This window comes from Lepisosteus platostomus, chromosome 13 (assembly GCF_059453375.1).
Source record: "Lepisosteus platostomus isolate fLepPlt1 chromosome 13, fLepPlt1.hap1, whole genome shotgun sequence".
Classification (NCBI taxonomy): Eukaryota; Metazoa; Chordata; class Actinopteri; order Semionotiformes; family Lepisosteidae; genus Lepisosteus; species Lepisosteus platostomus.
The window spans coordinates 12,588,853-12,615,467 of NC_142623.1; the positions used below are offsets into that span (position 1 = coordinate 12,588,853).

At 37.5% G+C, this 26,615-nt stretch overlaps 1 protein-coding gene across 1 annotated transcript in view; it reads left to right on the top strand.

Moving 5' to 3' along the window:
- The first annotated feature begins 6,388 nt into the window (after positions 1-6,388).
- rspo1 (R-spondin 1) overlaps positions 6,389-26,615 on the top strand; it is a 58,952-nt gene continuing 38,725 nt past the window's right edge. Inside the window, exons 1-2 of the mRNA XM_088603151.1 lie at positions 6,389-6,848; positions 25,174-25,551. Of these exons, the coding sequence (XP_088459277.1) occupies positions 25,458-25,551 (94 nt within the window). The 5' untranslated portion in view covers positions 6,389-6,848; positions 25,174-25,457. The remainder of the gene's footprint in view (positions 6,849-25,173; positions 25,552-26,615) is intronic.

Genomic DNA, 26,615 nt, shown 5'->3' on the forward strand with positions numbered 1-26,615 from the left:
TGCTTTTAATTAAAGTATCATTCGAATCAGCTGGAGGATGATTCATCTAGCATGTAAATTTGTTTACATTTTAAAAGCTTACCAGCTCCATTTAATTTAGATTTGTAATATGCAACATAAAACATTAAGAAAAAGCACTGGTCAGAAAACTGAAGAGGTAAGTTATTGAACAGTTCTATTTTGATCAGAAGTAAGAACTTTTTTTCAGTAAAGCTAGCAACGCAGGCAGTGAAGACACAGCCACAGAGATGGGGGTGTCCCTCCTTATTCGCTGTTATTACTGTAAAGCAGGGTTGTTGTGGGATAGAAAAGGAAAAGCGACACAGATACGTTGCTGTTGGCGTCACAAAGGCATGCCTGTCTCTGCCTTCACAAAAATATCATTAAAAGTTTCTCAAACCCTTGGGAAAAGGAGTAACAAACAGTCATAATTCATAATAGTAAAGAACAATTTAGCTGAGAGAATGTCTTTGGTTTTAGCTACTAAAACACTTCTAGCATGATTCCATGTCATGCAAGATTGGTTTATATGAGGCCAACTCTGGTGTAAACAGCACATAATCTCTTTGGGGCTGATCAGCGGGCCAAAACTCATTAGAAACCTTCCTGGTCTTTATTAGTCGATAGCACGCCACTTTCCACCATACCCTTGAGCCACCACAGCAACGCAGTAGCTCAAAACCTCATAGGCTCGCATGCTGAGTAGGAGATCAATAAATAATTGTCAGGGCAGACAGACAGAGTTTTAAAGGGCTGAAGTATTCCCCAAGTGGAGAGTCTTTCTGGTATTTTGGCTCTGGCATCTAACAAGCTAAGCCTTTTCTCCAGGTTTCACCTTAATTGAAGACAAACATTAAACAAAGCCTAATAGACAGCCTTCTGACCCCAGTGCTCTAGGGTCAAGGTCATATAGCTCACATGAGAGTCAATCTTTAATGACAAAGTGGACTTTCTAGGTCCCTAGATGTCAAATTCCTAAGCAGCCCCTCTTGAAAGCTGCAATCTTTCAATTAAAAAAGAAATGGAGTTCTTACTTAACTATTTGGGCTCAAATTTCACACCGAGTTAACTGTGAGAACAGCAAAAGCAGATGCTGCAATTTAGGACCGATAGGTTTTCCCAGAAAGACCCTTTACTAGAGAGAGTCTCACACTATGACCCACAGTTCAACTTTCAAAGCATTCTGTTGCAAAGCAAAATTTACTACTCTGCTCATAAATCCAAATAAATGTCTAGCTAATTTTCCAAATCCATATTTACAAATGCAAATATTTAGTTATCTATACCTGAATGATGTCTTGCCAGATGTGCAATGTTTTTTAAATATGAAGGGTGAAAATCTAGTCTAGTCCCTTAAAAATATGTTTTATTACACATCAAGTTTATAAATCTGAGCTGCCTTGAAATAATTCCTGAAAAGTAGAATCAAATGCAAAATAAGGCAAGTAGAAAACTCAATGTTTTCAGTGAGAGGAATGAAAGTATTTCATGGAAAAGATAATTTGTGTAATTGTGTTAACAAGTTGGAAATCAAAGAGATTATTAATTGATTTAAATTATACTGTCTAGAAAGCCTTTTAATGAATCTCAATTGTATTGAAATAAAGGAGAGAGACCTACTGTATAGACATTCTTTACCGTCTCAGGTTATTGTGTTCAAAAGACAAATTAGAGACTCATCCTCTAATTTGCAGTCATGCAAATATAACCTACAATATACTCAAATCATATGTTGTAGAGGAAGTTGTAAGGTAGCATAATAGCTCAAAGGCTTCTCCCATGATCACAAAGTATTAGGTTATCAAGTGAGATACATTATGTTTACTAAGGCATTAATTTGAAGATGTATCTGATAAATACATTTTATGCCATCATTAAAAGAACCACAACTTTACTATAATTGCCACTTGGATAGATCCCCAAAATTTTGTAAAAAATGTATGGTAATTAAGATGCAGAGTTTACCATGCACTATTTTAAAAACCAATTTATGATGTAAATACATTTCAGCACCTAATTACATTTTTGTTAATATCTTCTTAATAACTTAATGTTGTTTTATTTTTCAATGGAAATTCTACCTGAACTTAACATCAGAGGCTAATGAGTTAAAAAATTATAATCACGATGAAACATATACATTACTTTGCACAAAAGACATTGTTCAACTCAGCTTTGGTTCAATAAAGTAAAACTGATGTTACTTTTGTTTGTGTTTTTTTTTCTTTAGTATCCAACTGGTGGCAAGAACAGAAATACAATTTTCTTGAGTGACAGGTGACCGCACAAAATATTCCAAATGAAAAACCTTGGAATAGAGCCTTAGAATAGTTACACATCTTCAAAATTTTTAATGGTTTCATACATGAATCTGTAAGTAGCAAATTAAAAAATGGGGCACTATTACTAATGTCATAAAATGTAGTGTAATAAAAAGTATCTGTTTCATAAAACACTGATAACTGGAAACGGGAAATTCCAAGACTTACTAACCTTTTTACAAGAAAGTGTTAACATCTTTTTCTAATATGACTAAGAAGATGAGAATATTGTACTTAAGGTTACCACTAAATAATTAAGGGTTATTATCTGCAATCTATTATTAAAAAGGTGGAGCTGTAAGTGTTAAAACAACAACTTCATAATAAAAAAACATCAGACTTTCTACAAAACAAATGTAACATGAGCACTTCAAGGAGAGGTGTGACTAGGCTTTGAAGAATTACAATAATCTAAACAAACTTCACCCATAGCAATTTCAACTGACCTTTTTTCAGTTATTGTTGGATGTCACAATTACACTGGATATCAACCTATTAAACCAAGAAGAAATATAATATTTGTTATAGAGAACTTCCTTTGTCTGTTTACCTGCTGTATATACTGTAAGTGTTTCAAAGAAAGTTTGAATTCCTCTCTACTGACAACTACTGAAAAAATCCACTCCTTCAGCCTTCAGTTAGTTTGTTTAGCCATCTCTCATAAGAAATTCATATGCAAAACTTACAAGTCCTGTAGCTTCTCAGGGGTTAGAAACTGGAACTTCTGATCAAGAAATAATAGTAATAATAAATAATGCTCAAGTCACTATGCCCACATTGTGATTAAAGCCCTATTTATTACAGTGGAGTATAGAGAACTAGTATAATTCCCCACACACACTCAGAGTACCCATTCGATCGCTGCCAGCCCTACTGAAGTTAGAGGGTCCAGTTCAAGGGAGACTACCAACCATGCTCATATTATTAAAATTGCACATAAAATCTTAAAAAAGAGCCCTCTCATTCACTCCTTTTAGAATATACTCTCCTACCCTCTACACTGAGGTACCAAATCCCCTGGATAAAGACTAAGAGGGCATTTACAGTACTTCATTATACCTGAAAACATTCAATTGTTGAACAATGAAAATATTCTATGGATATGGGAAAGGATCTTGTTGTTGTTTTAGACACTTTACCAGTTAATTGTTTGTTATGATACTGGATTGAGTTCTGTCTGAGCAATGTTGTTAACTGTTGTTGGTATAATGGTATTGTACTGATGCTGTATTGTATTATGTGTTGCGAGCTCTTTGTGTGCAAGACAAATTCCCTTTGTGGAAATAAATGTTCATTCAATTCAAATCATCTACAGGAAAATTACAAATACTGTACAGTAGGAACACAACCGGAACTGAACAGCAGCGAAGATGTAACAACAAGTGAGGAATGACAGTCAGTTTCTGTCTCAGCAAATAGTGGATTGTGGATCTGTATGATAAAGGTCCAATCAACAATGACGAATGCTCCTGTCAACCAGCTGGCTCAGGTTTGCTTCAGGTTTGGCTCTCCACACCTTGGTCGTGGCCCTGGTCCTTATGCAGTTCTTCTGGAGCTGCCAGCTTAGAAGATGCATTGGCATAAGTGTGGTGGTTCTCCAATCAGGCAGCATCAAGCCCCTGGGCTCTTTTGTGAAGTAGTCCATGGCCATAAAGATGGATGTATTGCTGGCTTCCAAGGGGGCAAGGACTTCCACATGGAAAAATTGCAGGGGCGTGTCGTGCAAACATCACAGGTTCATTAAAACTTCCCTTGATTAACGTTCTGGAATTTTTGCTTTCCTTTAGTTTTTTTATTGCCTTTTTTATAGTTTTATATCCCTTCAATGTCTTAATGATGCAATATTATGCAGGATATTGGCAATTACATTGTAAGATGAACAAATATTTTACTGTAGTGTTTTTAAGGTAGTAATGCTCTGCACATACTGTACCAAGACTCTTTTATCCTCATCAGGATCACTGGGGTAGACCAAGGGTACTCCCAGAGCTCAATCAATGCTGTACTGATTTCCATAATGAGGTGAATGGTCTGCCCTATTCTGATGGATACACCTTGGCTTGGGTCTGGCCTGATCATCATCTCCTTCAGGGGTAGATGTCCAACCCCACCTCACTATCCTGCTATCTTCACTTTTCTCATTTGGCTCAAGGTCTTAAACCCATTACTCCTATTGCCTTCTGAAGGCTGAGGAAAGCTCTGACTCAACTTTACTTATAAGCTTTACAAACCCCTGCCATCTAATTTTTTAGTAAAAGCATTTTGTCTGTTATTTAAAATGAACCACCAGAATGCGGATGTCCACTTTTACTGAAATGTCTGGCCTAAAGTTTTGCTCTGATGCTGGTGATGGCTTCCTCACCTCCATTAAGTTCATTGGAAGATCACTTACCTGTACTGTTACTATCAGAAGCCAAATTACAGTAAGTGCAGATACTGAGGTTTGTATTTTTTGTAAAGCAGGTTATCTGAATTGCAACTTTATCAATTTCTGAATTGAGTCCTCTGGTGTTTGTTCAGTGGTAACGGTTGTCTTGTGCAAATACTTTCACTGATCTAACATATGAGTAATCAGTTACTCATTGAAAATGTTTAAATGATGTACTGTATCAACTGAATCATACTGTCTAAGTCAGATAAGTTGGCTATGGATTCTGGGACAAAACATAATACTTACCTAGAAATGTATAAGCACAATCCTTTGGTTATTCTCCCAAATGTGTATAAATTAAAAAAGCATCCACCCATGCTTTAACAATAATAAAAATACTCACACAAACTTGGACACACAGCGACCGTGGAGCTGGTGCCTATGGCAAAGCAGATATCCAAATTCCAGTGATGGCGCATTCTGCCAGAAAGATATTTCACCTCATCTCATTTTCTAACCACTTACACCTGGAGAGGCTCCAACGTTCTCCGAGACTGCTGACAGAAACCTCATTTTCACCGCTTGTACCCTTGATGTCATCCTTTCGGTCACTACCCATAGCTTGTGTGACCATAGGTGAAGAAAGAGACATAGATTGATCAGAAAATCAAGAGCTTTGTCTGAAAACTCAGCTCCCACTTCACCACAACAGTATGGTACAGCGGCTGTAGTAATGGGGGATCATGACCTTACTGTGGTGAAGGGGCTTGAGTGCTCCAAGGAGGCTTAGAGTTATAATGTCAGGAGCTTTGCTCTCCTGGTAAGGCTACCCTTGGCAAATTAGTCTAAGGTGAAGGGTCAGACAAAGAGCAATCCAAACTAGATTCGCATAATGATTCCGTTAAGAACTGCAAAGCGAAGGATAGGGATCGGGGGCAATACCAGTGTGATGATGGCCTTAGCCAGCCAGATATGTATGATGGAAAATTATCCAATCTCAGCAGGCTGTCATGGTGTTAAGAGATGAGGAGGATAATGTTTACCCTTCCACACTTCCTGTTCCAATCTTTCCTGACTCCTGAGGAAGCATCTCTGCTTGGGAACTCAGATTTGTATAGTATCTTGTTGGGGGTTTGGGTGTGTACTGTAGGATGAACATGGGTGTGTTGGAACTGGAGAGCAACGAAGATGCATCAAGAAATCATCTGTGCAAAACATATTACATATTACACAGACAAACTGTATGACTGTCAAACTATCATATTTATAATACATTCCTTTATACAGTTAATACAAACAAACATTCCTACATATATCTTGCAAAACAGTCTCTCCTTGCTATATATGTTGGAACGCTGATAAAGACAAAAGGCGTGGATATTTTCAGTTTTGAATGAAACGTGTAAAACATTACAACTCCAGCAGCAGAGGCTCGATTAAGAGGTAAAAATGTATACCATCGTATCAAATCAATATGACAGGTTTCTAACAAAAAAGTGGAGTCTTTGGATCTCGTGTTAACTGATTTTGTTAAACACAATATGAAGAGTCAATATTCAGAAAATAAGTTGCCGTCAAAGGCTTCAATTCGAGCAAGCTGTTCCAGCAGAGATCCACGACAGGTCTTGTCTCCAACACTCTGGCAAGCATTCCGGGGAGGTGGGACTAACAGCCTTATGCGCGCAGAGAAAGTGCGCTGGATGGCTTTAGAGGGCTGGATGCAAACTTCCTAAGGTTGGGACTAACTGCTTTGAGTTGGATGCTTTCCTGCACTAAAACTGGATTTATGTGGAAATTACTCTGAAATGATCACAGACAGCTTCCTTATAAATAAAGGCTTTTTAGATTAGATTAGAAAGGGGGATTACTCAGATAAAACCATAAATTGTAAAAGAGTTTTTTTGTTTCTTTGCTTAATTTTTGGCTATAAAATAGCGGCTTTACATTTGTTATTATCATTATTATTATTATTTTAAGCAAACAATAACAACAATATTACACAAACATCTTTTCTTCTTAATCTTATTTGGAGGTGTTGTGTAGGAGGAGTTTGTTTAAACTCGGCGAGACAAGGACTTTTTTCTCCCCTATAAAAAGAACATTGGAACCACTCAATTCATTGAAAAGCATCGAATGAGCCTGACCGCACTGAACAGGTAGGCATCCAAATTAGTGGGCTGAGTGTTCTTATTCGTGTTCAAGATACTGTAAAGGGTGGTCTGCTAATATTCTATAATAGTATAAGTTAATTGTTTTAAAAATGTTAAAACCGGCAAACAGCATAGCTCTACTTAATAATTCACATGATTGTATTTGTTATATATACAGTATTTTATAGTATAAACAAATAATTCTGTTTTTTCCTCGGTAGTATTACTGTATGTACAGTACATATTATGCAAATACACTGAAAAGGCGAGAAGATAAACGTTGTTTCATTACTTAATTATTTTCCATATATATATAAAGACTAGTGAGTGTTTTATTTTCGCGTTTATTTGATATAGTTTAATAAACGTATCAACTGATTTCTTCGCTGCTCTTGATGAAAACAAAGCATTCTTAAAAATGGGTTGTAGTAAGTCAGGTAGTCTAAATAAATACGATTTAAGCAAAGTAGCGCGTGATTTACGAGCTGTTTTAACGTGTTAATTGCGGTGGAGGCTGCTCCTTGATTTGTTTGAACCTGGTCGCTTACAACCATAACTGTACAATACACCAGAGCGCTAAACGATTTAAATAAAAATAAAAAAAACCTGGTCTTGAATTATTATCGTTCTAAACTTTTAACTCAGAATCCTTTAAAACAAGCTTATGCAGAAATACATTCTGTTGACTTTTTAAAAGTTATGTTTAAGGGACTATGGAGTTTCCAAACTTTAGTATTACAGTATAACGTGCACACTAGATATTTTGCAGTGGTTGAATATACTGTATGACCATTTAATGGTCAAATAGTTTTGAGGTTTAGTGTACTGATTAGAAGGTATTCAGTCTGAAATTGTCGTAATTTAGGTCTTAACTCTAAATTAAATGTTAATTAAGAAATATTTTTAACCTTTATAATAAAGTCATAATCATGCGTCCAGGGGCCACATAGGCCCTAGAGAGCTGGAAGGTTTTGTGAAAATTATTATTATTATTATATTTTTTTCTCAGCTCTTTCCTTATAGGTGATCATTTATTGGAAAGGAACAAATAAAAAGTTAATTCCACATTGAAGAATAGAAAGGAGAAATGCAATGTTTCGGATGTAGAGTCCTCTTCAAGTGTAGTCTCTACAGCCAAAAGTTGTTTCTTCTTTCTTCTTTCTACTTTTCACTGGGTAATGAATCTCTACTTGTTGCTTTGCAGCCACCACATGCTGATGTACTGTAGTTCCACTTTCAAATTTCCTGCAATACTATGTATTTTCATATTTACAGAAATAAATCAGTCATTGGCATGACAATTTGAAAGCGCTTAGACCTAGAGAGGTACTTAGCTGTTAACAGAGAACATCATACTAGAAAAAGTTGTGTTGTAAGCTATTGACCTTCCTTTGAGATCATGCCATTGGTGACCCATACCTTTTTTAATCACTGAAATATGCTATATAGAAGAATATTGAATATGGAATATACTGTATAAGAACTGCATTTAACTAAGATACTTTGCATGATAACTGAACGTTTTGCATTTCGTAGTCTGTGAATCGAAGCATCGACATTAAATACAAGTCCGTAGGTGTACAGTACATCAAAACAATGACAAATCTGCTAGCTTTATCCATTTTTCCACAATTAAAATAAAGCACCTGACCAGTGAGTCTTTAGCCGCGGTATTGGCTAGATAATAAGTAACTAAACAGACTTGGGTCATCACGCTTGCTGTTTTTAGTGCTCTCATGTTTAATCATTGCAATAATTCAATATACACAAGTTTCTATAGCACTTAGCATTTCTGGGAAAGTGATTATTATTATTGAGAACAGCTGTGAAAACATGGCTTAACACTGGTGTCATACTGAGCTACATATCATCCACTGAAAAAGAAGCCACACAGCTTCATGCCACTTAAACCTAGACCACTCTAACCTGAAACTGAAGATCCGCAAATAAAGAAATGAGAGGCCTTCTGGACACCTCATTTCTAATTTCCTGATTTGTTTTCATTTTATCTATGATTACAGATGACATTTGACATTCTTCAAAATGAAAATGACATGAAAATGTGTAGCCTGTTGTTCAACGTTTTCATTCATAATAAAAGTACTTTAACATGCATTTGAAACTGCTGTTTCTTGAATGAAGCAGAAGGAAATGATGCTTCATGTGAAGTAAAAACCTAAGAAGGTTACATTTAGGTTACAAGACCATTTCATTCATTCTTCTCATTAATTTGTTGTGAAGAGTTTCGCTGTGGGAGACTGGAATAAGGTACTTTCTTCAACGCCTCTCTGAAGTAGTGACTTCTGGTCAATTAGCTACTAAAAAGCAAATGACATATGTGATGCAAATGGCTTCTCTCATTTGTAGCCTTTCTCCCTAACTGTAAAAACTAAAATTATCCATCACCAAAGAAATTCTACAATTTTATAAAGCAGACAGATTTTTGTGCTTTATATCAACATACAGTGCTGCCAATTAAAATATTTTTTTAAACATTTTTTGTCAGTATACTGTACATCTAGAATTGTGGGACTTGGTTATGTTAGACTTTTATTCTAAATATTATTTTATATATTGCCCTTAAAAGTAGCATCTCAAAGTGCTTTGCAGCAGGTGTGAAAAAAAAACAAAAGGAAAAAACACTTACAAGAACAGTGAGTTACAAAATAAGCACAAATGAAACAACCAAGCAGTTTGAAGTGCAGAAGATAAATGATCTTTACAAAATCGAACATACTGCACACAGACAGGAACTAGGTACTGTAAAAGCCTTTCTGAAAAGAAAGGTTTTGAGGCTGGATGCATTCAGGGTTGGTGACTCTCTGAAATATCATCATAGGACACAGTCTGGTGATATTTCTGAGATGGAAGATGTTTTTACAATTTTCTTCACATGAGAGTCAAAAGTCAAGACAGGATCAAATATTACTCCTAAATTCTTTTATTTTGATTTAAATTCAACCACAGTTAGGGTTACTGCATTGGGTAGCATTGGTGACAGGAGGTGCCGAGTAGCATGACCATAGTCTTGTCGCAGTTTAAATGAAGGAAATTTTCAGTTATACAGGATTTTATATCAGAGATATATCAGAGAGTGCAGAGACAGCTACAGTACTTCAATTTCAAGTTTAGTTTGGGCATAGCTTTTAGTGTCATCACCATAGAAGTGATAATTCAGACCATGTGATTTTAATATCTGACCAAGTGAACTTCACATGTTAATGCTGACTAGCAGGGGGCCCAGTATCGAGCCTTGGAGAACACCAGCCTTAATGAACCATAATCCCCACAAGAAACTAAGTGTCAGCAATCAGTTAGATAAGAGGTGAACCATTTAAGAACAATGTCAGAAGCTCCAAATTCCGTCTGAAGATGGGAGAGTAAAATGTGATGATTAACAATGTCAAAAGCAGCACTTAGGTTTAGGAGAATTAGGATAGAGATCCGGAATCAGCAACCAAAAAAAGATAGTAACTTTAAGAAGGGCGGTCTATACTATAGTGTCTATACTGTGTAACTGCCTGAAACCAGATTGGAAGGATTCGAAGAAGAAATAGTATGTGTAATGAGGTGATTGTTAAATTGTATTGCAACAGCATTTTCTAAAATTAGATATACTGCAGGATGAAAATTGTTTAAGTTGTTATGAGCCATGTTTGGTTTTTTAGGCAAAGGCATAACTGAAGCTGTTTTTAAAGCCCTGGGTGCCACTCTAGTGCTAAGGTACTGCTTTATTAAGTTGAGGACAATAGGACAGAGGGCTGGAAAAAAGGACTGAAATCGAACAGAAGGATCTAGCGGAGAGATAGTGGGTTTCTTACACAATACCAATTTTTTAAGGCATGCAGCATAAAGTAGAAAGAAACAAGAAAGAGTAGAACCTTAAAAAATATCAAATCAAGTGGCTTGCTTTGAAAATTGCTGTGCTAAAACAGTCCTCGCATTATATTCCAATTATGCAACAACAGGATTCAAATACACTGAAATGGAAAACCAAATTAGAGTGGTCTTGCTGTTAGAGAATAATGAAGGACAATCAAGTAAGGGTTGGTAGAAGAAAACAATACTCAAAGTGCAGAAAAACACTGACATGTTTTGCTCACTGTCTTATTCTTTGAATCAGCTGTTAGTGATTTAGTTTATTAAAAATATCTACAGTTATGTTTCATTACATTCATACATACAGTTCTTTTCTTTACAGCCAGCAGTTACACAGTTGTGAGCCTGGTCAGTACCTGGATGGGAGTCCTCCTGGGAAAAGCTAAGGTTGCTGCTGGAAGAGGTGTTAGTGGGACCAGTAGGAAGTGCTAACCATGCAGTCTGTGTGGGTACTAATGCACTAATATAGTGGTGAAGACACTGTTCTGTTAAAAAATGCAGTGTCCTTCGGATGAGACCTAAAACCGAGGTCGTGACTCTCCAAAGTCATTAGAAATCCTAGGGTGTTTCTCTAGGATTCTCTGGGAAAAGATTAGGGGTGTAATCCTGGAGTCTTGGTCAAACATTCGCCTGGCCTTTACTGATCTTGACTTCCTAATAGTCCCCGTCTATGAGTAGGCTTCATTAATCTGTTCTCCTCCCCACTGATAGCTGATAGTGAACTGGGGCACTGTGGGTGCCGTCACCTCGCCCACAATGGTGGTGGTGGAGGGGAGTGCTCTGAGTGAGTGTTCAGAGTGCCAGCCATAGCAACACAGAAATCACTTTCAGATCTTTTTTTACATTCAGGTGATAAAACAGACAGGCAGCTCTCTCATCTCCATAACTTCCACAACAAATTCCCACAAATTTGAAATCTGGGAAGATTTGGGAAGAAAAAAATGTTTTGAGCTACATATCGATGACACACTTGTTGTGCTGATTCTGCCAGAAAGAAAAGTGTTCTTAATTGTGCAGCTTTCAGCACTCGGTTTACTACTGAAAATAAGACAATATAGTCAATATGTTGACTGTTAACAACTAAGAGCTATAAACTTCTAACAGTTGTAAGTAAACACACTTCTCAACCGCTGTCCTCAAATATATGAAGGCTAATTCAGCTGGAAAAAAAGAACCGCAGAATGAGCTCCATGAATTAATAGGAGCGCACATTTTGAACGCAGTGTGGGAATGAATTTTGTTGATTTTATGAGTTAAGGCACCTGCCAAAGCACATCTGCAAAATACAAACATCTGGAAATGCATTGTATTACGGCCAATAAGCTAGTAAATCTTCACTGGTATCTTAGGTCATTTGAAATTTTTAAATAACATTAGAAATATATTGGAAATTGGAATTGGATCATATATTATGTTAATTTTATACTTAGTTCATTGCAAAGCGATTGAACATGCTTTAATTTTAGAAGATTAACTGTGGTTCTATGAGTGATGCTACTGGTGATTTCTTCTGAGGCCCATGCCTGGTCTGCCTGCATTGTACTGTCGTTCTGCCTATGGCAAAGTAAGAACAGTAGGTTTAGATGTTGCATTCGCAAGGTTGTGGGTGAGGTAAACTATGTAGCACAAGACCATGTTTATCAGAGTAAATTAGGTTAAACTAAATTTTGGTTCTGAGTCTTGAGTTGTGATAATGGTTAGAATGAGGGATAGGACAGAGATGTATATTTCTTTTTAACCTTGTATTTCCTGTTTCTTGATAGACCCAACATTCCAAGAAAAGGCCTTATACTCCAAGTCTGACTGTCTTAGTTCAACTGGATAAATATAGTTGTAACCTCTGTGTAAGTTGATGAAGAATGGCAGCTTTAACCTTAAACTCAGCCATAGCCCAACTTCACCCCTACCCTAGTCTTAGAGGCTCATGCAGAGGCTCTACATCATAACCCAACTTACACACAAGGCTGAGAAAGTTATCGTGACATTCTCTCTTGACGGCCGCCAAGTGTGGAATCTGCTCTCAGACCTGGATTTAATAAAATGAAAAGTGGGGACAGGCCCTGTTATACAAGGGTTGTGGACAGAGTTCTGTACAACTGTGCTCTCTTAAGAAGAAATAATACAAAGTCGAATTAGGCTGATGTCCAAAATTACCTTATGTGCTGAGACGGTTGAGGTCACAAATGAAACTGGAAGTTTGCCGGGTCCTAAAACAGCGTTGCACCCTTGTGTGGTGCAGGTGTCCTGTAAAAGACACCAGCACACCAGGTTTTTACTAGATCATCAGGTTTACAGGACACACTAAAACAACACAGTACGTTTGATCAGATTGAAACACACAAAGCAGAGGCTGAGACTAACAAAGGCTTAGTTAGCACATCCCAGTTTGGAAACTGCCCAGAGAGGACAAGCTGTGCTCTCACTTTCCAGTGATACTGGAGACAGAGCTGCACATACTGTATGCTGCACTGGTTGTAACAAATGCAAAGAGATTAAATGTTCTTCCCAAAAATTACTGAGCATGTACCCATGCTTTTGTTGTAATTACATTACTTTGTTGTAACATTACTTTGTGGAAACGTTGTTTTTGAGGACAGAGGAGATATATTCATTGGAGTGGGGAGTAAAGTTTGCAGGGACAGAACAACTCTTGGGACGCGAAAGAGGAAGTGAGTTTGAGAAGATAAAAAGTCAGATAGTGAAGAGGGAAAGAGACAAGGAAAGGAGGTGTCATCTATTTAGTACTAAACTTTCAAAAAGTTATTTTAATTTTCCTTCTGTGTAGTAGAACATTAATGGCAAAACATTTTTTGCTCTCGTGTGACATTTATACTGTAAGCTGCATTCATCATGTCTTTTTTGTTTTAGTTTATAAGATTTCATACAGAAGAGAAAAATACAATTACAATTACATTGTCAAGTCATTTTTAATTTTTGATTTTTAAAATTTAAAACAGAATAGAAAAAACAGACAATTACAGATACTGTGAAAACACCTACAAGTATAAAATGGAAGTCTGCAGTAACAGAAAGAAAGACAGGAATGGAGGAAAATGGTCTTATTAAAATGAAAAAAATGAGCTCATTCAGGAACAGCAGTTAGTATTATTTTAATCAGTAGGTACATTGTCTTCACAGCTGAAGCTGTGTGATAGTGGCTGTGAATAACATGTGAATGGAGGAGGGCACCTTCCCCTTATGAATTCCTAAATGAAGCTGAATAGGAATCAGGTGTACCCATAACTAGTCAGAGTAATTGAAGAAGGATTTCCAGGTCATTTAGAGTTTCTCTCTGGAGCCACATGGTGTGAATTTTATTTTTTCTAAATTAAGGAAGTGCATCGTGTCTCTCATTCTCGGAGTAGAAAAGGTGGTGGCAGCGTTCAGCACGTTACCAGTGTAATAGGATCAGACCTCTGACCTGAAGGGCTGGAAATGCTAATATGGCAGACTGTGCTAAATGTCCCCTGGAACTGCCCTGAAGGGTGCAGCAACAGGAGTGCATGACTGCTGGAGAAAAGTACGTGCAAGATAGTTCAGATGCCCAGTCTTTATCTGTTAAATTCACATCCAACTCCTGTTCCTGTGAGGTTTTTAATAAAGGAAGTGAGAGAGGGTCCTGTGAGAGGATTATGGTGTTTTTTTTGCAAATCATACTCTAACTGCCAGAATTAAACTGAAGAATGGAATCAATATGGGTCTTTTTCAAGGGGAAGCAGAGAAAAAGCAGCGTACTTTATTGGGAACAGATATAAATAATGCAATTTGTTTTTGAAATTATGTTTTTTTTCTGGGAAGTGGGAAAAGGAGAAAGAAATATTATTTATGCATGTGTCATTAACAGATTTAATACTGTTATTTAGTAAATGTGATTATGTTGAACCTCGGTTCTTTAGACTCGTTGTTAAGCTGGTGTGATGTCTGAGATATCAAGGTCTTGAAAAAAGATTGAATCTTCAACTATATTGACCTACAGTACAGTAGCTACAATGGCCGATCTGCCCATGGAGCAGCTGGCTCTGCTTGTTAAACCAGCTAACTGCCAGATGTGGTAATTGTGGATATACACTCTGATGTCAATTCCTCAGCAACTGATCTCAAAACATTGGCATCTCAAAACTGCACTTTGCCTTCAGGTGAACAAAAGGAAGAGACAAAGGTGTTGAATACACAGTGAAACAGAGTTTGGAACTCAAGGCTCCTGTTTTGGAGTACCACTCTTGGCATAGTCTGTCTTCCAGAAGGATTTGAGCAAAATATTGACAGAGACACCAAAAGCTTTTTTCCCCACAATCAAAACCATTCTCCCTTCCCCTAACCCCGACGTTGATTCAACTCCAACCATCCCACAAAATTAACCTGAAACAGTGAATCAGGAGGTGATAGATGACGATGAGGGTGATGGTTGCTATGTTCCAGGATTGTGGAGCTCCTTCCCTGGTGCCATGGATCTGAACAGTAGGGAGGTCTATGAGCGAAGATAGTGGAAAGCAAGGGTACACTGGGACTAAGGAAGAGAATTCAGCTTCTGCCAGCAGAGTGCCATCTGTCTTTCGGCAGCAATAATTTCTGCTGGTTTGTTAGGCTGAAAAGGAGTTGTTTCTCAATAGCTGGAATGTAAGAGAACAAGGAAATTTCTTCTTAAGAATTATGGGTCATGTTGCTTGTATTCTGCAGTATGAATGACCTGTGGAGGGGGCTTATCTCTGTCAAGCTCCAAGAAAGTGCAAATGATTCATTGACCTTTTCTTAACAGAAAGTGAACTTGACCTCTTGTACATGGTGAAATCATATGAACTAGTTTCCTGTGTATGCTCTGTGTGTGGAGTGCATGCCCACATCCTGGGAGAATGTGGATGTGGTTGGATTTCAGAGATGTTTCTTCTCTGGTGCTCCTGTTGAATTATAACTCTGGTTGGACTGGATGGACTCTATTGCTTAAAATTACCATGGCAAACAAAATAGTTCTTTCTTGGGAACATCCCTATTTCCCTCCATGGCAGTTTGTTCCTGGATTTTCTAGATGTTATTTTTATGGATTCTGGCTGAATAGGAAATCAAGTTTGTTACTGGAAAAGATAACAGGAGGAACATTTGGACTATGATGCCTTCTTCTTTTTGCTAACATTTTTCCATCTCCATCCTAACTTAGATCTCTTCTGGTTTTCTAAGAGATAGGTCCCTACATCCAATCACAGCCCTTCCTCCTTTGCTCCATGAATGGTCAATTTAAGTCAACTTTAAAAACCTTCTTGTTTTGTGTTATCATGGCTCCTTCAGGTGCAGGAATTCAGAGAAAGCGACTCCCTTATTTTCTCAGCCTTGAGCAATGAGACAAAAAAGACTGTCTGTTACTCAGTGAGATTACACAAATGAAAGTCTGTGCTGCTTGTTTTAAAGAAGTGAGGCAATAAAAAGGGGAAAAACATGAACAGAGTCGACTGAAGAGCAGAGAGTACAGACGAGCAGGAGACAGAGGCTTTCTTATGGGATACAGCAGGCTGTCTGATCTGACACAATCTGCAAGGAGGGGCAAAGAAGACAGAACTGGATATATGTTTTTTTAAAGGAAAGAGAAGGACAATTCAACTGGCACATGGACAAAGTGGAGGAAAGGTCAAGCTAAACCCCTTAATAGACCCTAGAGTGTGTGGATTGGAATATGTGCATGGAGGTCACTTTGTCTGAGGGCCTGCTGTACAGTATAACGACAATGCCAGTCCAGGTACTCACATACTGTGCAGGAACATGGACCAGGTGCGGCAGTCTAGTGATAATTAAGCCAGACAGAAGAACTGGAGTCTCTCCAACACATGTGCTACATCTTATCATGGAGGAGAAAGAGTCTTATGAGGGAAAACACAAAAACATGGAGATACAGTAGTTAACAGAGGGGTTACGGGAGGGAGAGATGAGAGTGACAAAGAGGAGAAAGGTGAAAGTGACTGGAGAAAAGAGACAGAAGAAGGAGAAGGTACAAGAAAAAGGAGAGGGGAGAGGGGAAAGGGGGTGAGTGAGGGCAGTGTGGAGCCGAGACGACAGAGTGACATGGGGGAAAGGGAGGAAAGAGGTTGGAGGAACAGAGGAGACGTTGGAAGAAATCCAAGTAGTCTGATCCAAACACTTATGCACCTGTGTGCCTCCTCCAGCATTGTTCTGTTTTCTGTTTGTTAGTCTGTCACAGACAGTCAGGAGCATAGGGAATCAGAGTAATCACAGAGCCAAACAAGCACACAGCTGGGGCAGGTAGCCAGTCCAGGTCTTGGAACAGCCAGACAGAGACACAGACCCAGGGAGAGCCAATGCAGTTTGAAAGCTCAGTACTGTACCAGGGTAGTGTACTAAGAGCTTGCAGGTCCTAGATTAACTATACTGTACTTCCTGATGGTGAGATATAATCCAGGCTAATAACAGATACAGTAGCATTCTATAATAAAATTAAATTGTAATCTGTAACCAAAATGTAACTTCAATTAGATACTAAAACTATATTCTGTACTAATACTGATAATTGCCTAGACAACTACACTACTAACAACAGTAAAAAAACCAATTTGATCAACTACTGTATACAGTACTACAGTCTGCATTGAGACACTAATCATAAACTACAGTCAACTGCAGTAATCATACTGTAAATCACTGTGGACATTACAGCCATAAACTACTGACAACTGCACTATATACTTTATAAATCAGTCAACACTAATAATAAGCTATAGTTCAATAATATGATCAATAATAAATCACTCTTCAGTAATCATAAACTACAGCCAACTGCTCTAATCATAAACTACAGTTAACTGTACAAATTCTAAATCACGGCACTACAGTCATAAACTACAGGCAACTGCACTAATAAACTACAGTCAATTGCATGAGGTATAAATCACAGTCTGCAGTAATCATAAAATGCATTACTGCTGTGATGTATACATAATTCATACAACACTGCTTCAACAGTAAAACTCTACCTGGAGGAGTAATAAATGACAGCCTGTAGCAATAAGAGTTCTGCAATATGTATTAATAACAAACTCAGCCTTTAAACTTTACAAAAATAAGTTAAACAGATTATGTTCACAGAAATGGAAAAGAATAATGAAGTCCAAAGTGCTGGTTTGTCTGATATTTGGCTGGTATTGAGAAGATATTTAAATTGTATTATTTTCTGTTTTAAATAAATTTATTTCAGTATTGTTAGTTATACTATCTAAATGTTTCTATTTAGGTTTATTGGGGGGGGTTGGGGGCACATTGTAATTTGAATTAAAATTAATACTTTTGTTTCTGGGTTTAGTAGTTTCAAGCATTACACATCTTGATGCCCTATGATGTACAATAATGGTAGATCTTACCGTTTTTTTAATATGGTGTGATGGAACCAGGTGGTGTTGCTGATATCAGATTTCCTATGTGTAGATAATGTATTAGAAACTGACCAACTAAAAAGGATGTTGTTTTGTAACAGACCTATTTGTCAAAATGTCCCAATATTATATAGGAAACAGAAACATGTATGGCTGATGTACTGTACCTAAAAGTTCATCTGGACACATTTATTTTCTTCTCCATCTCTTCAGGTGGTGCGGGTTTAAAGAGAAACCACAGTATACTGTAAAATCTGCAGACATACAGTACTGTCAGACCACCCTGTGGTAATGGAAAAACAAAATGTTAATGAGTATCATAATGGCTTGTTCACATTACAAAACAGTTTCTCACATGGGTGAATAGGAAAAAGAGTGACTGTTTTTTACTGGAAAAGATAACAGGAGGCAAAAACTGCAAACCACATCTGTATTAGATCTTAGCTACTTATTATACCTCTTCCAGTTATGTGGTTTCACAGGAAACAATCGACCAGTCTCTTATTATTTCAAACTAGTGTAATCAGGTGTTTCACTACACTCTGATACAGTATTATTATTATCCTGTCTGCAGGGAATGCCCTGTCTGTGCTCACCTGCTAGATCAAATTGCCGACGGCAAAACAGGAGAGGTCACCTTGCATGTAGTTCTCAGAGGGTGTTGAAGTTGGAAGGGTATTTAATTGCCATCTGCCATGAAACTGTTTTTTTCTGGGGTTTTTTGCATGACTGCAAGCTCTTAGTTTAGCTGTTTTGGTTATGTCTGTGTCCCCCACAGAGAGCTTGCAGGGCTAGCTAAGGATAGCTGGATGCACATCTCGTGTCTGTATAAAGAAAGCTGCTTCTTGTCCAAGGTGAAGCTTAATAAGTCAGAAAGCTTTTCAAAACAGAGTGAATTCACCCAGGATGCCAGATTATTTGTCTTCTTCTCCAGTGGGAAATTCATGTTTAGCTAACTTTCTCAGGGAGGGGGTCACTGCTGCCTCTGGAACATCTAAGAAGAGAAGATATGTGGCCGAGTACTGGTTCTTTACTGTTTTCCACTGATAATGCATGGGCTCAAGTGTACTGTACCTTGAGGGTCCAACTTCCCAAAACATTTTGTTCAACAGGTGACACAGCTGGAATCACCTATGGAACTGGAATGAAACGGCCTACCAGGAAGATGAAAAACCGTATAGAGAATTTGTTTGGTGTAGGGAAAATTGTTTATGACAGACTGTGTTTATTGCGTGTTTACTGCTTTAAGTTTATGTTCTTGCTTGCACGCTGCTTTATGGACTTCAGACATTAGATGGGACAAGTGGTGCAGCTTGATGCGGGGGTGAAAAAAAAAATTAAACACAATTTTACTGGTGGTTTCCTTTCTTGTAATTAACTGTGCGTTGAAACTTTGCTGGCTTTTCATTTTTAAGTAATGGAATCACCACTGCTAAGAAGTATAAATCATAACAGCTATTTGTGAAAGATAACTCATTTTTGTGATGAGGGCTTTGTTTTTTTGTGTGAAAGCAAACCGCTCGAATTGTACGTTAACCCAAGAAACGGCGTTTTAATCTCTTCAGTTTAGCTTTCACTCTTCTGCTAGCTGTTTGATATAACAATAGTCGTTTATCAGGACAGGGCGCCCCATTTCCTGGTGATTTTTCTCAGTATTTTTGCTTCGGAGAAAACTTTGCTTCTCATTTTCTCTAAGGCACTGTTAAAGGTTTGTAAAAATTCCTCTGAGAGACAATTTAGGTTCAGACAAAGAGATATAATAAATAATGCAATAATAAAGCTATAAAGGATTTTATTTGGAGAGGAACAATTGTAATATTTTGGTTAAGAGCAAAACCTGTAACAGTGTTTTTTTGTTTGTCTTATGATTGATACAGTACCTAGGGGAAAACAGTCAGTTTATTTTTTACCAGCAGCATTTTTGGTGCCTGAAGGAACTCTTACACACAGTTTATCCCGTACTTCACATTTACTGACTCAATGTTGGTTTTATGTTTATAAAAAAAAACAGTTTAAAAAGAATTATGCAGATCATTATGAAAATGGAAGCAGCACATGAGCCTACATAGAATGAGTGGATGTTACTATGGTGATTTTAAATTATGACCTTAAATACTGGCCTGCTGTCGTCTCAGTCATACAGCTGCCTGAATAATTAATAAATCAAACACTGTACAAAGCAAGGAATTTAATCTACTGACTATTTAATGAGGGAGCAACTAATGTCTGTTTCAGAGGTGAAAGAATCCATTAGTAAGAATGTGATAATGTGTCCATCTTGTGTAGTTGCAAAAGCAGGACAGATCAACATGAAAAGCAAACAGGTGCAGCCACTTAAGATTTACTGTTTTCTTTTTTGTTGCATGGCTGCAGTTGGTTTAAAACATGTTTATGGTGCTGGTTGTATATTTTTTAGCGGAGTGCAAAACTACATAGAACACCCTCAAAGAGCAAAGACTACTGAAGATATGAAATGAAGGTAATTGGAATCCAATGTAAAAGGTTTTCTTTCTAAAGTGACCCTTTGTCTGAATTTGGTATTCTTACAGAGGCCAAAGAGCCACTTGTATGAAATCTTTACAATGTTGTACCAAAAGGTATACATTGAATCAGAGTCTGGGCTCATTGTAGAGTTTGTGTGTGTTCAAAATGTGCTTCATTACTCCGGAAGGAGAGAAGCAGGACAGAACCTTTTAAAATGGTTTGTGTGCAAGGGAGATCAGTGCTAAATAATAACATTTGATGATGATGATGATTGTTATTAATAATAACTTTATTTTACATAGCGGTTGACGGAAAGGAAAAAAAATGAGGAGAAAACAGAGTTGGCACAATTAAAAACGAGGATTGGAGTGCAGTAGAAGATTCAAAGGGGCAGACATCAATCAAAGTGAAAGCCTTCTTCTGAAGGCTTCTGAAGAAGAAGGTTTTGAGTCTGGATTTGAAAGTGCTCAGGGAAGGTGACTCTCTGATATCCTCAGGTATAGAACTCTAGAGCTCTGGGGTATAACAAGAGAAGCCATTGCCACCCATAGAGCGTACACAGTGTGGTCTCCTGTTTGTCTTGGGGGAGTCAGAGAAACAGGGGTTTGCAGGTGGGGAGTACGGAGATAATAAATCAGTTAGGTACTGAGGTGCTACGTCATGAAGAGCCTGATATCTGAGCATGAGGATTTTGTAGTAGACAAGACACCTGTTAGTTAGCCAGTGCAAGGGACCTACAGTAAGGACAGTAGTAATGTCATCACTTGCATGCTGCCCAATTGTGAATCTTCTGATACCCCAGCGAGTAGGGCTTTGCAGTAATCAGTTCTAGAGAAAACAAAATGCTTGTCCCTTATAACTTTTCAGCTATAGTCAGAGCCCCTTCTTACCTGCTGTCCTTTGTTCTCATGTGCCTTATTTATCTACTAATTTGCCTCTCTCCCTCACACATGAAGAAGGCTCCATAGCTGAAATGTGGTTTACCTGTTCCTTTGCAGCCTACACATGCTGACACAGCTACCTACTCGCACAAAGGATGTAGTCTGTCTAAATACCGCATCGTTACCAAAAAAATAATGAAGTTTAAATAAAGGGTAAACTTTAAAGAACAGCAAAATCTTTTTCTTTTCTTTCTTCAAGGAAACACAGATACCCATTGGCAGGTTTAGAAGAGTTGTGAAACGATCTGACATCCTTAGAACTACTGCAATTATGAGTCATATGTGGAAATGTTAACATTTTCAAGCTGCTGTGCATGGCATGTTTTTAATGTTACCCCTGAAAAATATGCCATTAATTAGTTTGATGGGTCACAGAAACATAGGTCGGTTTGGGCTCGGCAATTGAATATTATGAGGTGTGAGGGAAATGTGACAGAATTTTCAAATGTCGAACTATCTTGGAAAGCATGGAAAGCCGGCAGAGTAAATAAAAGCTATTTGAGAATGAGTTTTGTGCTGGCTGTAGATTTGTAATCACCCCTCATTTCTATCATACTTTGCAAGTGACAGTGAGAGCATTTTGATATGATTACATAGTGCAGTATGGGTAAAATATTTAGTATGGTGCAGCATTTTGTTCCAATATTTTATGTGAGTTTTTACAAACTATAACACAACAAATATATGTAAATAAACATCTTATTTAACCCCAAAAGGCATTTATGAGTTGTCCAACCTTGTTGTCTTCTTACAGAAAAGACAGAATTAGCTCCATGTCCACTATAGCACAGCAGTAGAGTAATGATTAGGGCTCTAAAGATTTAGCTGTGAATTTGTGGGTTCAGATCCCAGGTGGGGTGGTACTACTAAGCCCTTAAACTACAGTAGGCACTTTACTTAGATTGCATCAGTAAAATTTCCAGCTGGCTCAGTGGATACAAATGTAAGGTCCTTTGGGTAAATGATTCACCCAAATAAATTAATTGCAAAGAATGTGTGACTGGTAGTTTGCCATCACTTACAAAAGTGACAGACGTGCACCTATAATTCTGCTTTCTGCCTTACAAACTCCGAGCTCCAGACTGCCTGATGTACTTTCATACAGTATTTTCCTTAGCTCCTGTGAAATTGAATCCAGCAATGATCTCTTCTCTTAACACGAAGGCTAGTACAGGTCACCACTTCAAGTGCTGAAAGACTAATCATTAGGTCTACTGGACCCTTTAGATGACATAAGAGTTAAGAATGTACTCTGTGTAGTTGTATCATCATGGATAATGCCTATTATTATGATCTATTAATTAGTGGTACATTATCCCGCACCACAGTCTGCTTTGCATTAAATTGGTGGGTAGTGCTTCTACATATGTTGTTGTTAATAAATGGGTAACTGAAATTTTTCATCTAACACCTTTGAGAAACAATTTTTAAACAGTAGGAAAGCATTATTAGTAGCCTGGCTGTTGCTCTTCTCTGTTCACTATCTGAAACAAGATAGACTCCAACTCTTAACTGCCACTGCTGGGTAATTAATTGTTATTGTAAGTAGATTTGCATACACAGATGTGTGGAGCTGGAATAAAATTGAATTTGATTTATGCTTTCCAGTACATTTTTTCAAGAACAGCTAGGTTGATTCCAAAACTGCAATCCAACTTCTTGTTTCCATCTCTATTTGAAGTTCTGCTGAAATTAAGGGATGGGATTTGGTTTGGAGTATCGACTGACTGTGCTGGCAAGAATTTGCCTGGTTCATGGAGATTTTGTTATTTTTGCTACGAAAGCTGATGCCCTGAGTTCAGTTGACAGTCGCTGTCTTGCCTGTGAAGCGAAGGACAGACTTCTCCTCCTGCATTCAGTAATAGTTCTTTAATCATCTTGGAGGTGCCAGACGCAGTCTGACTCCTTGGAGTTTTTGGCAGATGTTCTGCGAGATTCTGCAGTTAGAAAGTGTTGTAGCCCCATTAATAATGTTTCACAATCGGAGTGTTGGAACTTCCCCTGTTTTTTTTTCTTCCGCCTTTTGTTTGTTCTTTCAGAAGATCTGTCTGGTTGATCTCATGAACGGGCCAAGCAATGTGGAATAATTTACCAGCATTACGATCCGTCTGATAATTAAGTTAAGCTGTTATTGTTTCATTCTTGTGCATGCAATGCTGTCGGAGGAAAATTTGTTTTTTAAATAAGTATTCCTTGTAGTAATTACATAGCTTTATGTTGAGGATCTCCTATTACCACCAGACAAGCAGATCTATAACAAAAAAGCTTTCTTCTTGTTTAACCACTTCAACCAACATCTTGACATTATTAAGTAGAAATAAATGCGTCTTTGTTCAAGACATTTGCTGCCAATACAATAGATCTTGTGTGATGTGTATTTTGCAATGGTTCAATAGGTGCACCCAAAGAGAAATCTACTGTACTGTGTTATATGAGTCCAAAATTAGACATTACTCTGAGATTTAGCTTTAAATTGTACCAGTTAAATTTATGAATTAGGACTGGAGGAAAACATACTGTTTATGAGGAAGATCTCTATATTTAAAATCATTTAGTTATATGTAAATATAGCAGATGTTTGTATTCTTCCAGGTGTTCTTTAAGCACCTACATACTGTATTTGAGAAATACTTGAAGTGCACTCATTAATATTAAATTTGTATTCATATACTCCTTTATATTCAACATGTTTTGGAAAGAAAAAGAAGGAAAGAATTTGCTGTGTTAGCAAATATCAAAGAAATGTTCTTTAATATTTGTTTCATCGCAGAGGAAAATTTTCTAGTGGAGGGTTTTAGGTCTTGTCATTGTTTTAGTCTGTCTCATTTCAAAATCCTTCAAAATGGCAGCACTCTGATCAAACAGAGTTAAAGACTCCACTGGTCTACTCTGCTTTCCTGTTTTTTGTGCTTGTGGTCTTAAGTAACTGACCTCCTAGCTCCCTGGCTGCTTTTTACCATATCATAATAATTTACTCTGAACAGCCTTTTCTTGTTGTTTCAGAAGTAGAGAATCCTCATGCTTTCCTAACCCGTACGTTACACTTGAACTTAACATCACTAGGAAACTGTCTCTTTTTCCTGACCTTTAGTTTTTGATATTATGTCTCCATGAATCAAGTGTTTGGCATTCCATTTACAGCCATACAGTCAACTAGTAAGGAATTTCCTCAAATCCAGTTGCCTGTTAGTCATCTCTACTAAAATGATGCGGGGAAAACAAGAGTAAATAAAAACATCATGGTAAAAGATAGTTGCTTTTTCCTTTCAGAGTACATCCAAAAAAATGGTCATTTCATACCACAGGTTGTTTTGAATTAGCTTTAAATTTGCAAAATGAATGTTTTTCATCAGTTAAAATAATTATAAAATCTGAAAAAAAATGTCAGACTTAAGAATCTGAAATGTGTTTGCCTTTTGTGCTTGTGTTAGCTTAAAAAATGTGACAGTGAGACGCATCTAAACTTTGCAATACATTAGGAAATAGCTGTACATACTTAGTGCTTCATTTATCTCCTGGAAATTATCAATACAAACGTTAAGTATTATGAGGACTTAACTTAAGTGTTCAGAAGTGTTTAGAAAAGTTTCTTCTACAAATAGCCTCTTAATATCTGTGCTCTAACAATCATTAATTGTTTCTGTTGCTCCTTGGCAGGAACTCGCGCTGACAAATGCCTTGTCGCATGTAGCGAAAGCATCACGTTCAGATGGGTCTTTTCCAAACTCCTGGGATCTTCATGGGTTGAATGTGGAAGCACCATGCTTTTCACCTCCCAGTCCTTCCTGGCAGCGACTGTGGCTCGTGTCTCTGGACAAGTGTAAGGCATGTTTAGACTTGCACTTGGGATTGGACTCCGTGAGCAGTAAGCAGCCACCTGCAGCGTGGAAGGGAACTCCACCTATCAGCCTGCCTTTGGACCAGAGCGCTGGGCAGTTACTATGCAGTTTGGACTGGTTGTGGTGGTGGTTTTCCTAAGCTTAATGGATTATAGCAGCAGCCTCAAGGTCTTAAAGGGAAGGAGGCAGAGACGAAGTAAGTGAGCTCACGTTGACTTTTTATGTCTTCTTGCTTCATGTTCTACACATTAACATGAACATATTGTTACAAATACGTGTCATAAGGTAGATAATAGTATATGTATGATATATCTGTTGGTCCATGTATTATTAAACTATCCAGCATAAATCTACCTAAACCAACACAGATAGAACAATAAACAGACAAATCTGTTTTCAAAGGGCAAAGAGACTCTATGTACTGTATAATTTAAATGATGGTTTATAACTTTCCAGTACAGGGTCACACATACATAAACTTTTGTTTTTCTATAACAACCTCTATTTTTAGTTCTGTTCCATTGTTTATATGTGTACGCCTTTGCAGTTCATGTGTAGCTTAATTGTTATAGAGAGTGTTTATGGAGTGTCTTAAAATGATAACAAGCCAGAATCTTTTGTGTGTATACTGTCCAGATTAAAACATTCTTGGTGCTGAAGCGATGGTCTGCTTACTTAGCACCTTTTGGTGATTACTGTAACTTCATGTTTTATAAAACAATATACCATATAGATAGCACCTACTGTACCTCCACACACCTTCTGCAAGTATACTGTAGAAGCTGCCTCTTTGCTGCTTGTGATCAGAGTGCATACCTGTATTTTACAAGATACAGTGATTCTCTTTTGCTATACAAAGGATTATGTGGGTTTTTTTATTTATTTATTAGGTTTTCTTGCTGTCTTGAGGTCACAACTGAAAAATGTGTTTACATTAATAAGGACTTGGCAGCAAAAAAATAATCTCTGTGATGGAAACAAGCGTGCTGTGCCGTATCAAATACCAAATAGAGCAGTAGAATACGGAACACTTAACCAAAACGATTTTTATGAAAAAAATGTGGTGGTTTACTCTTTGATGCAAATTGGTTTTGTATCTGACCCCTTGTTCTGCTTGTCATATGTTTGAGCACGGGAAGCTGTTTTGTGTGTCATACTCCCCCTGCAGGGGAAACACTAAAGTGTGGAAATGTGTGCTTTTGTCCTCTTTTCAATTACAAGCACAGTTGAAAACTGCAGTTGTAAGCGCTTAGAGGACAT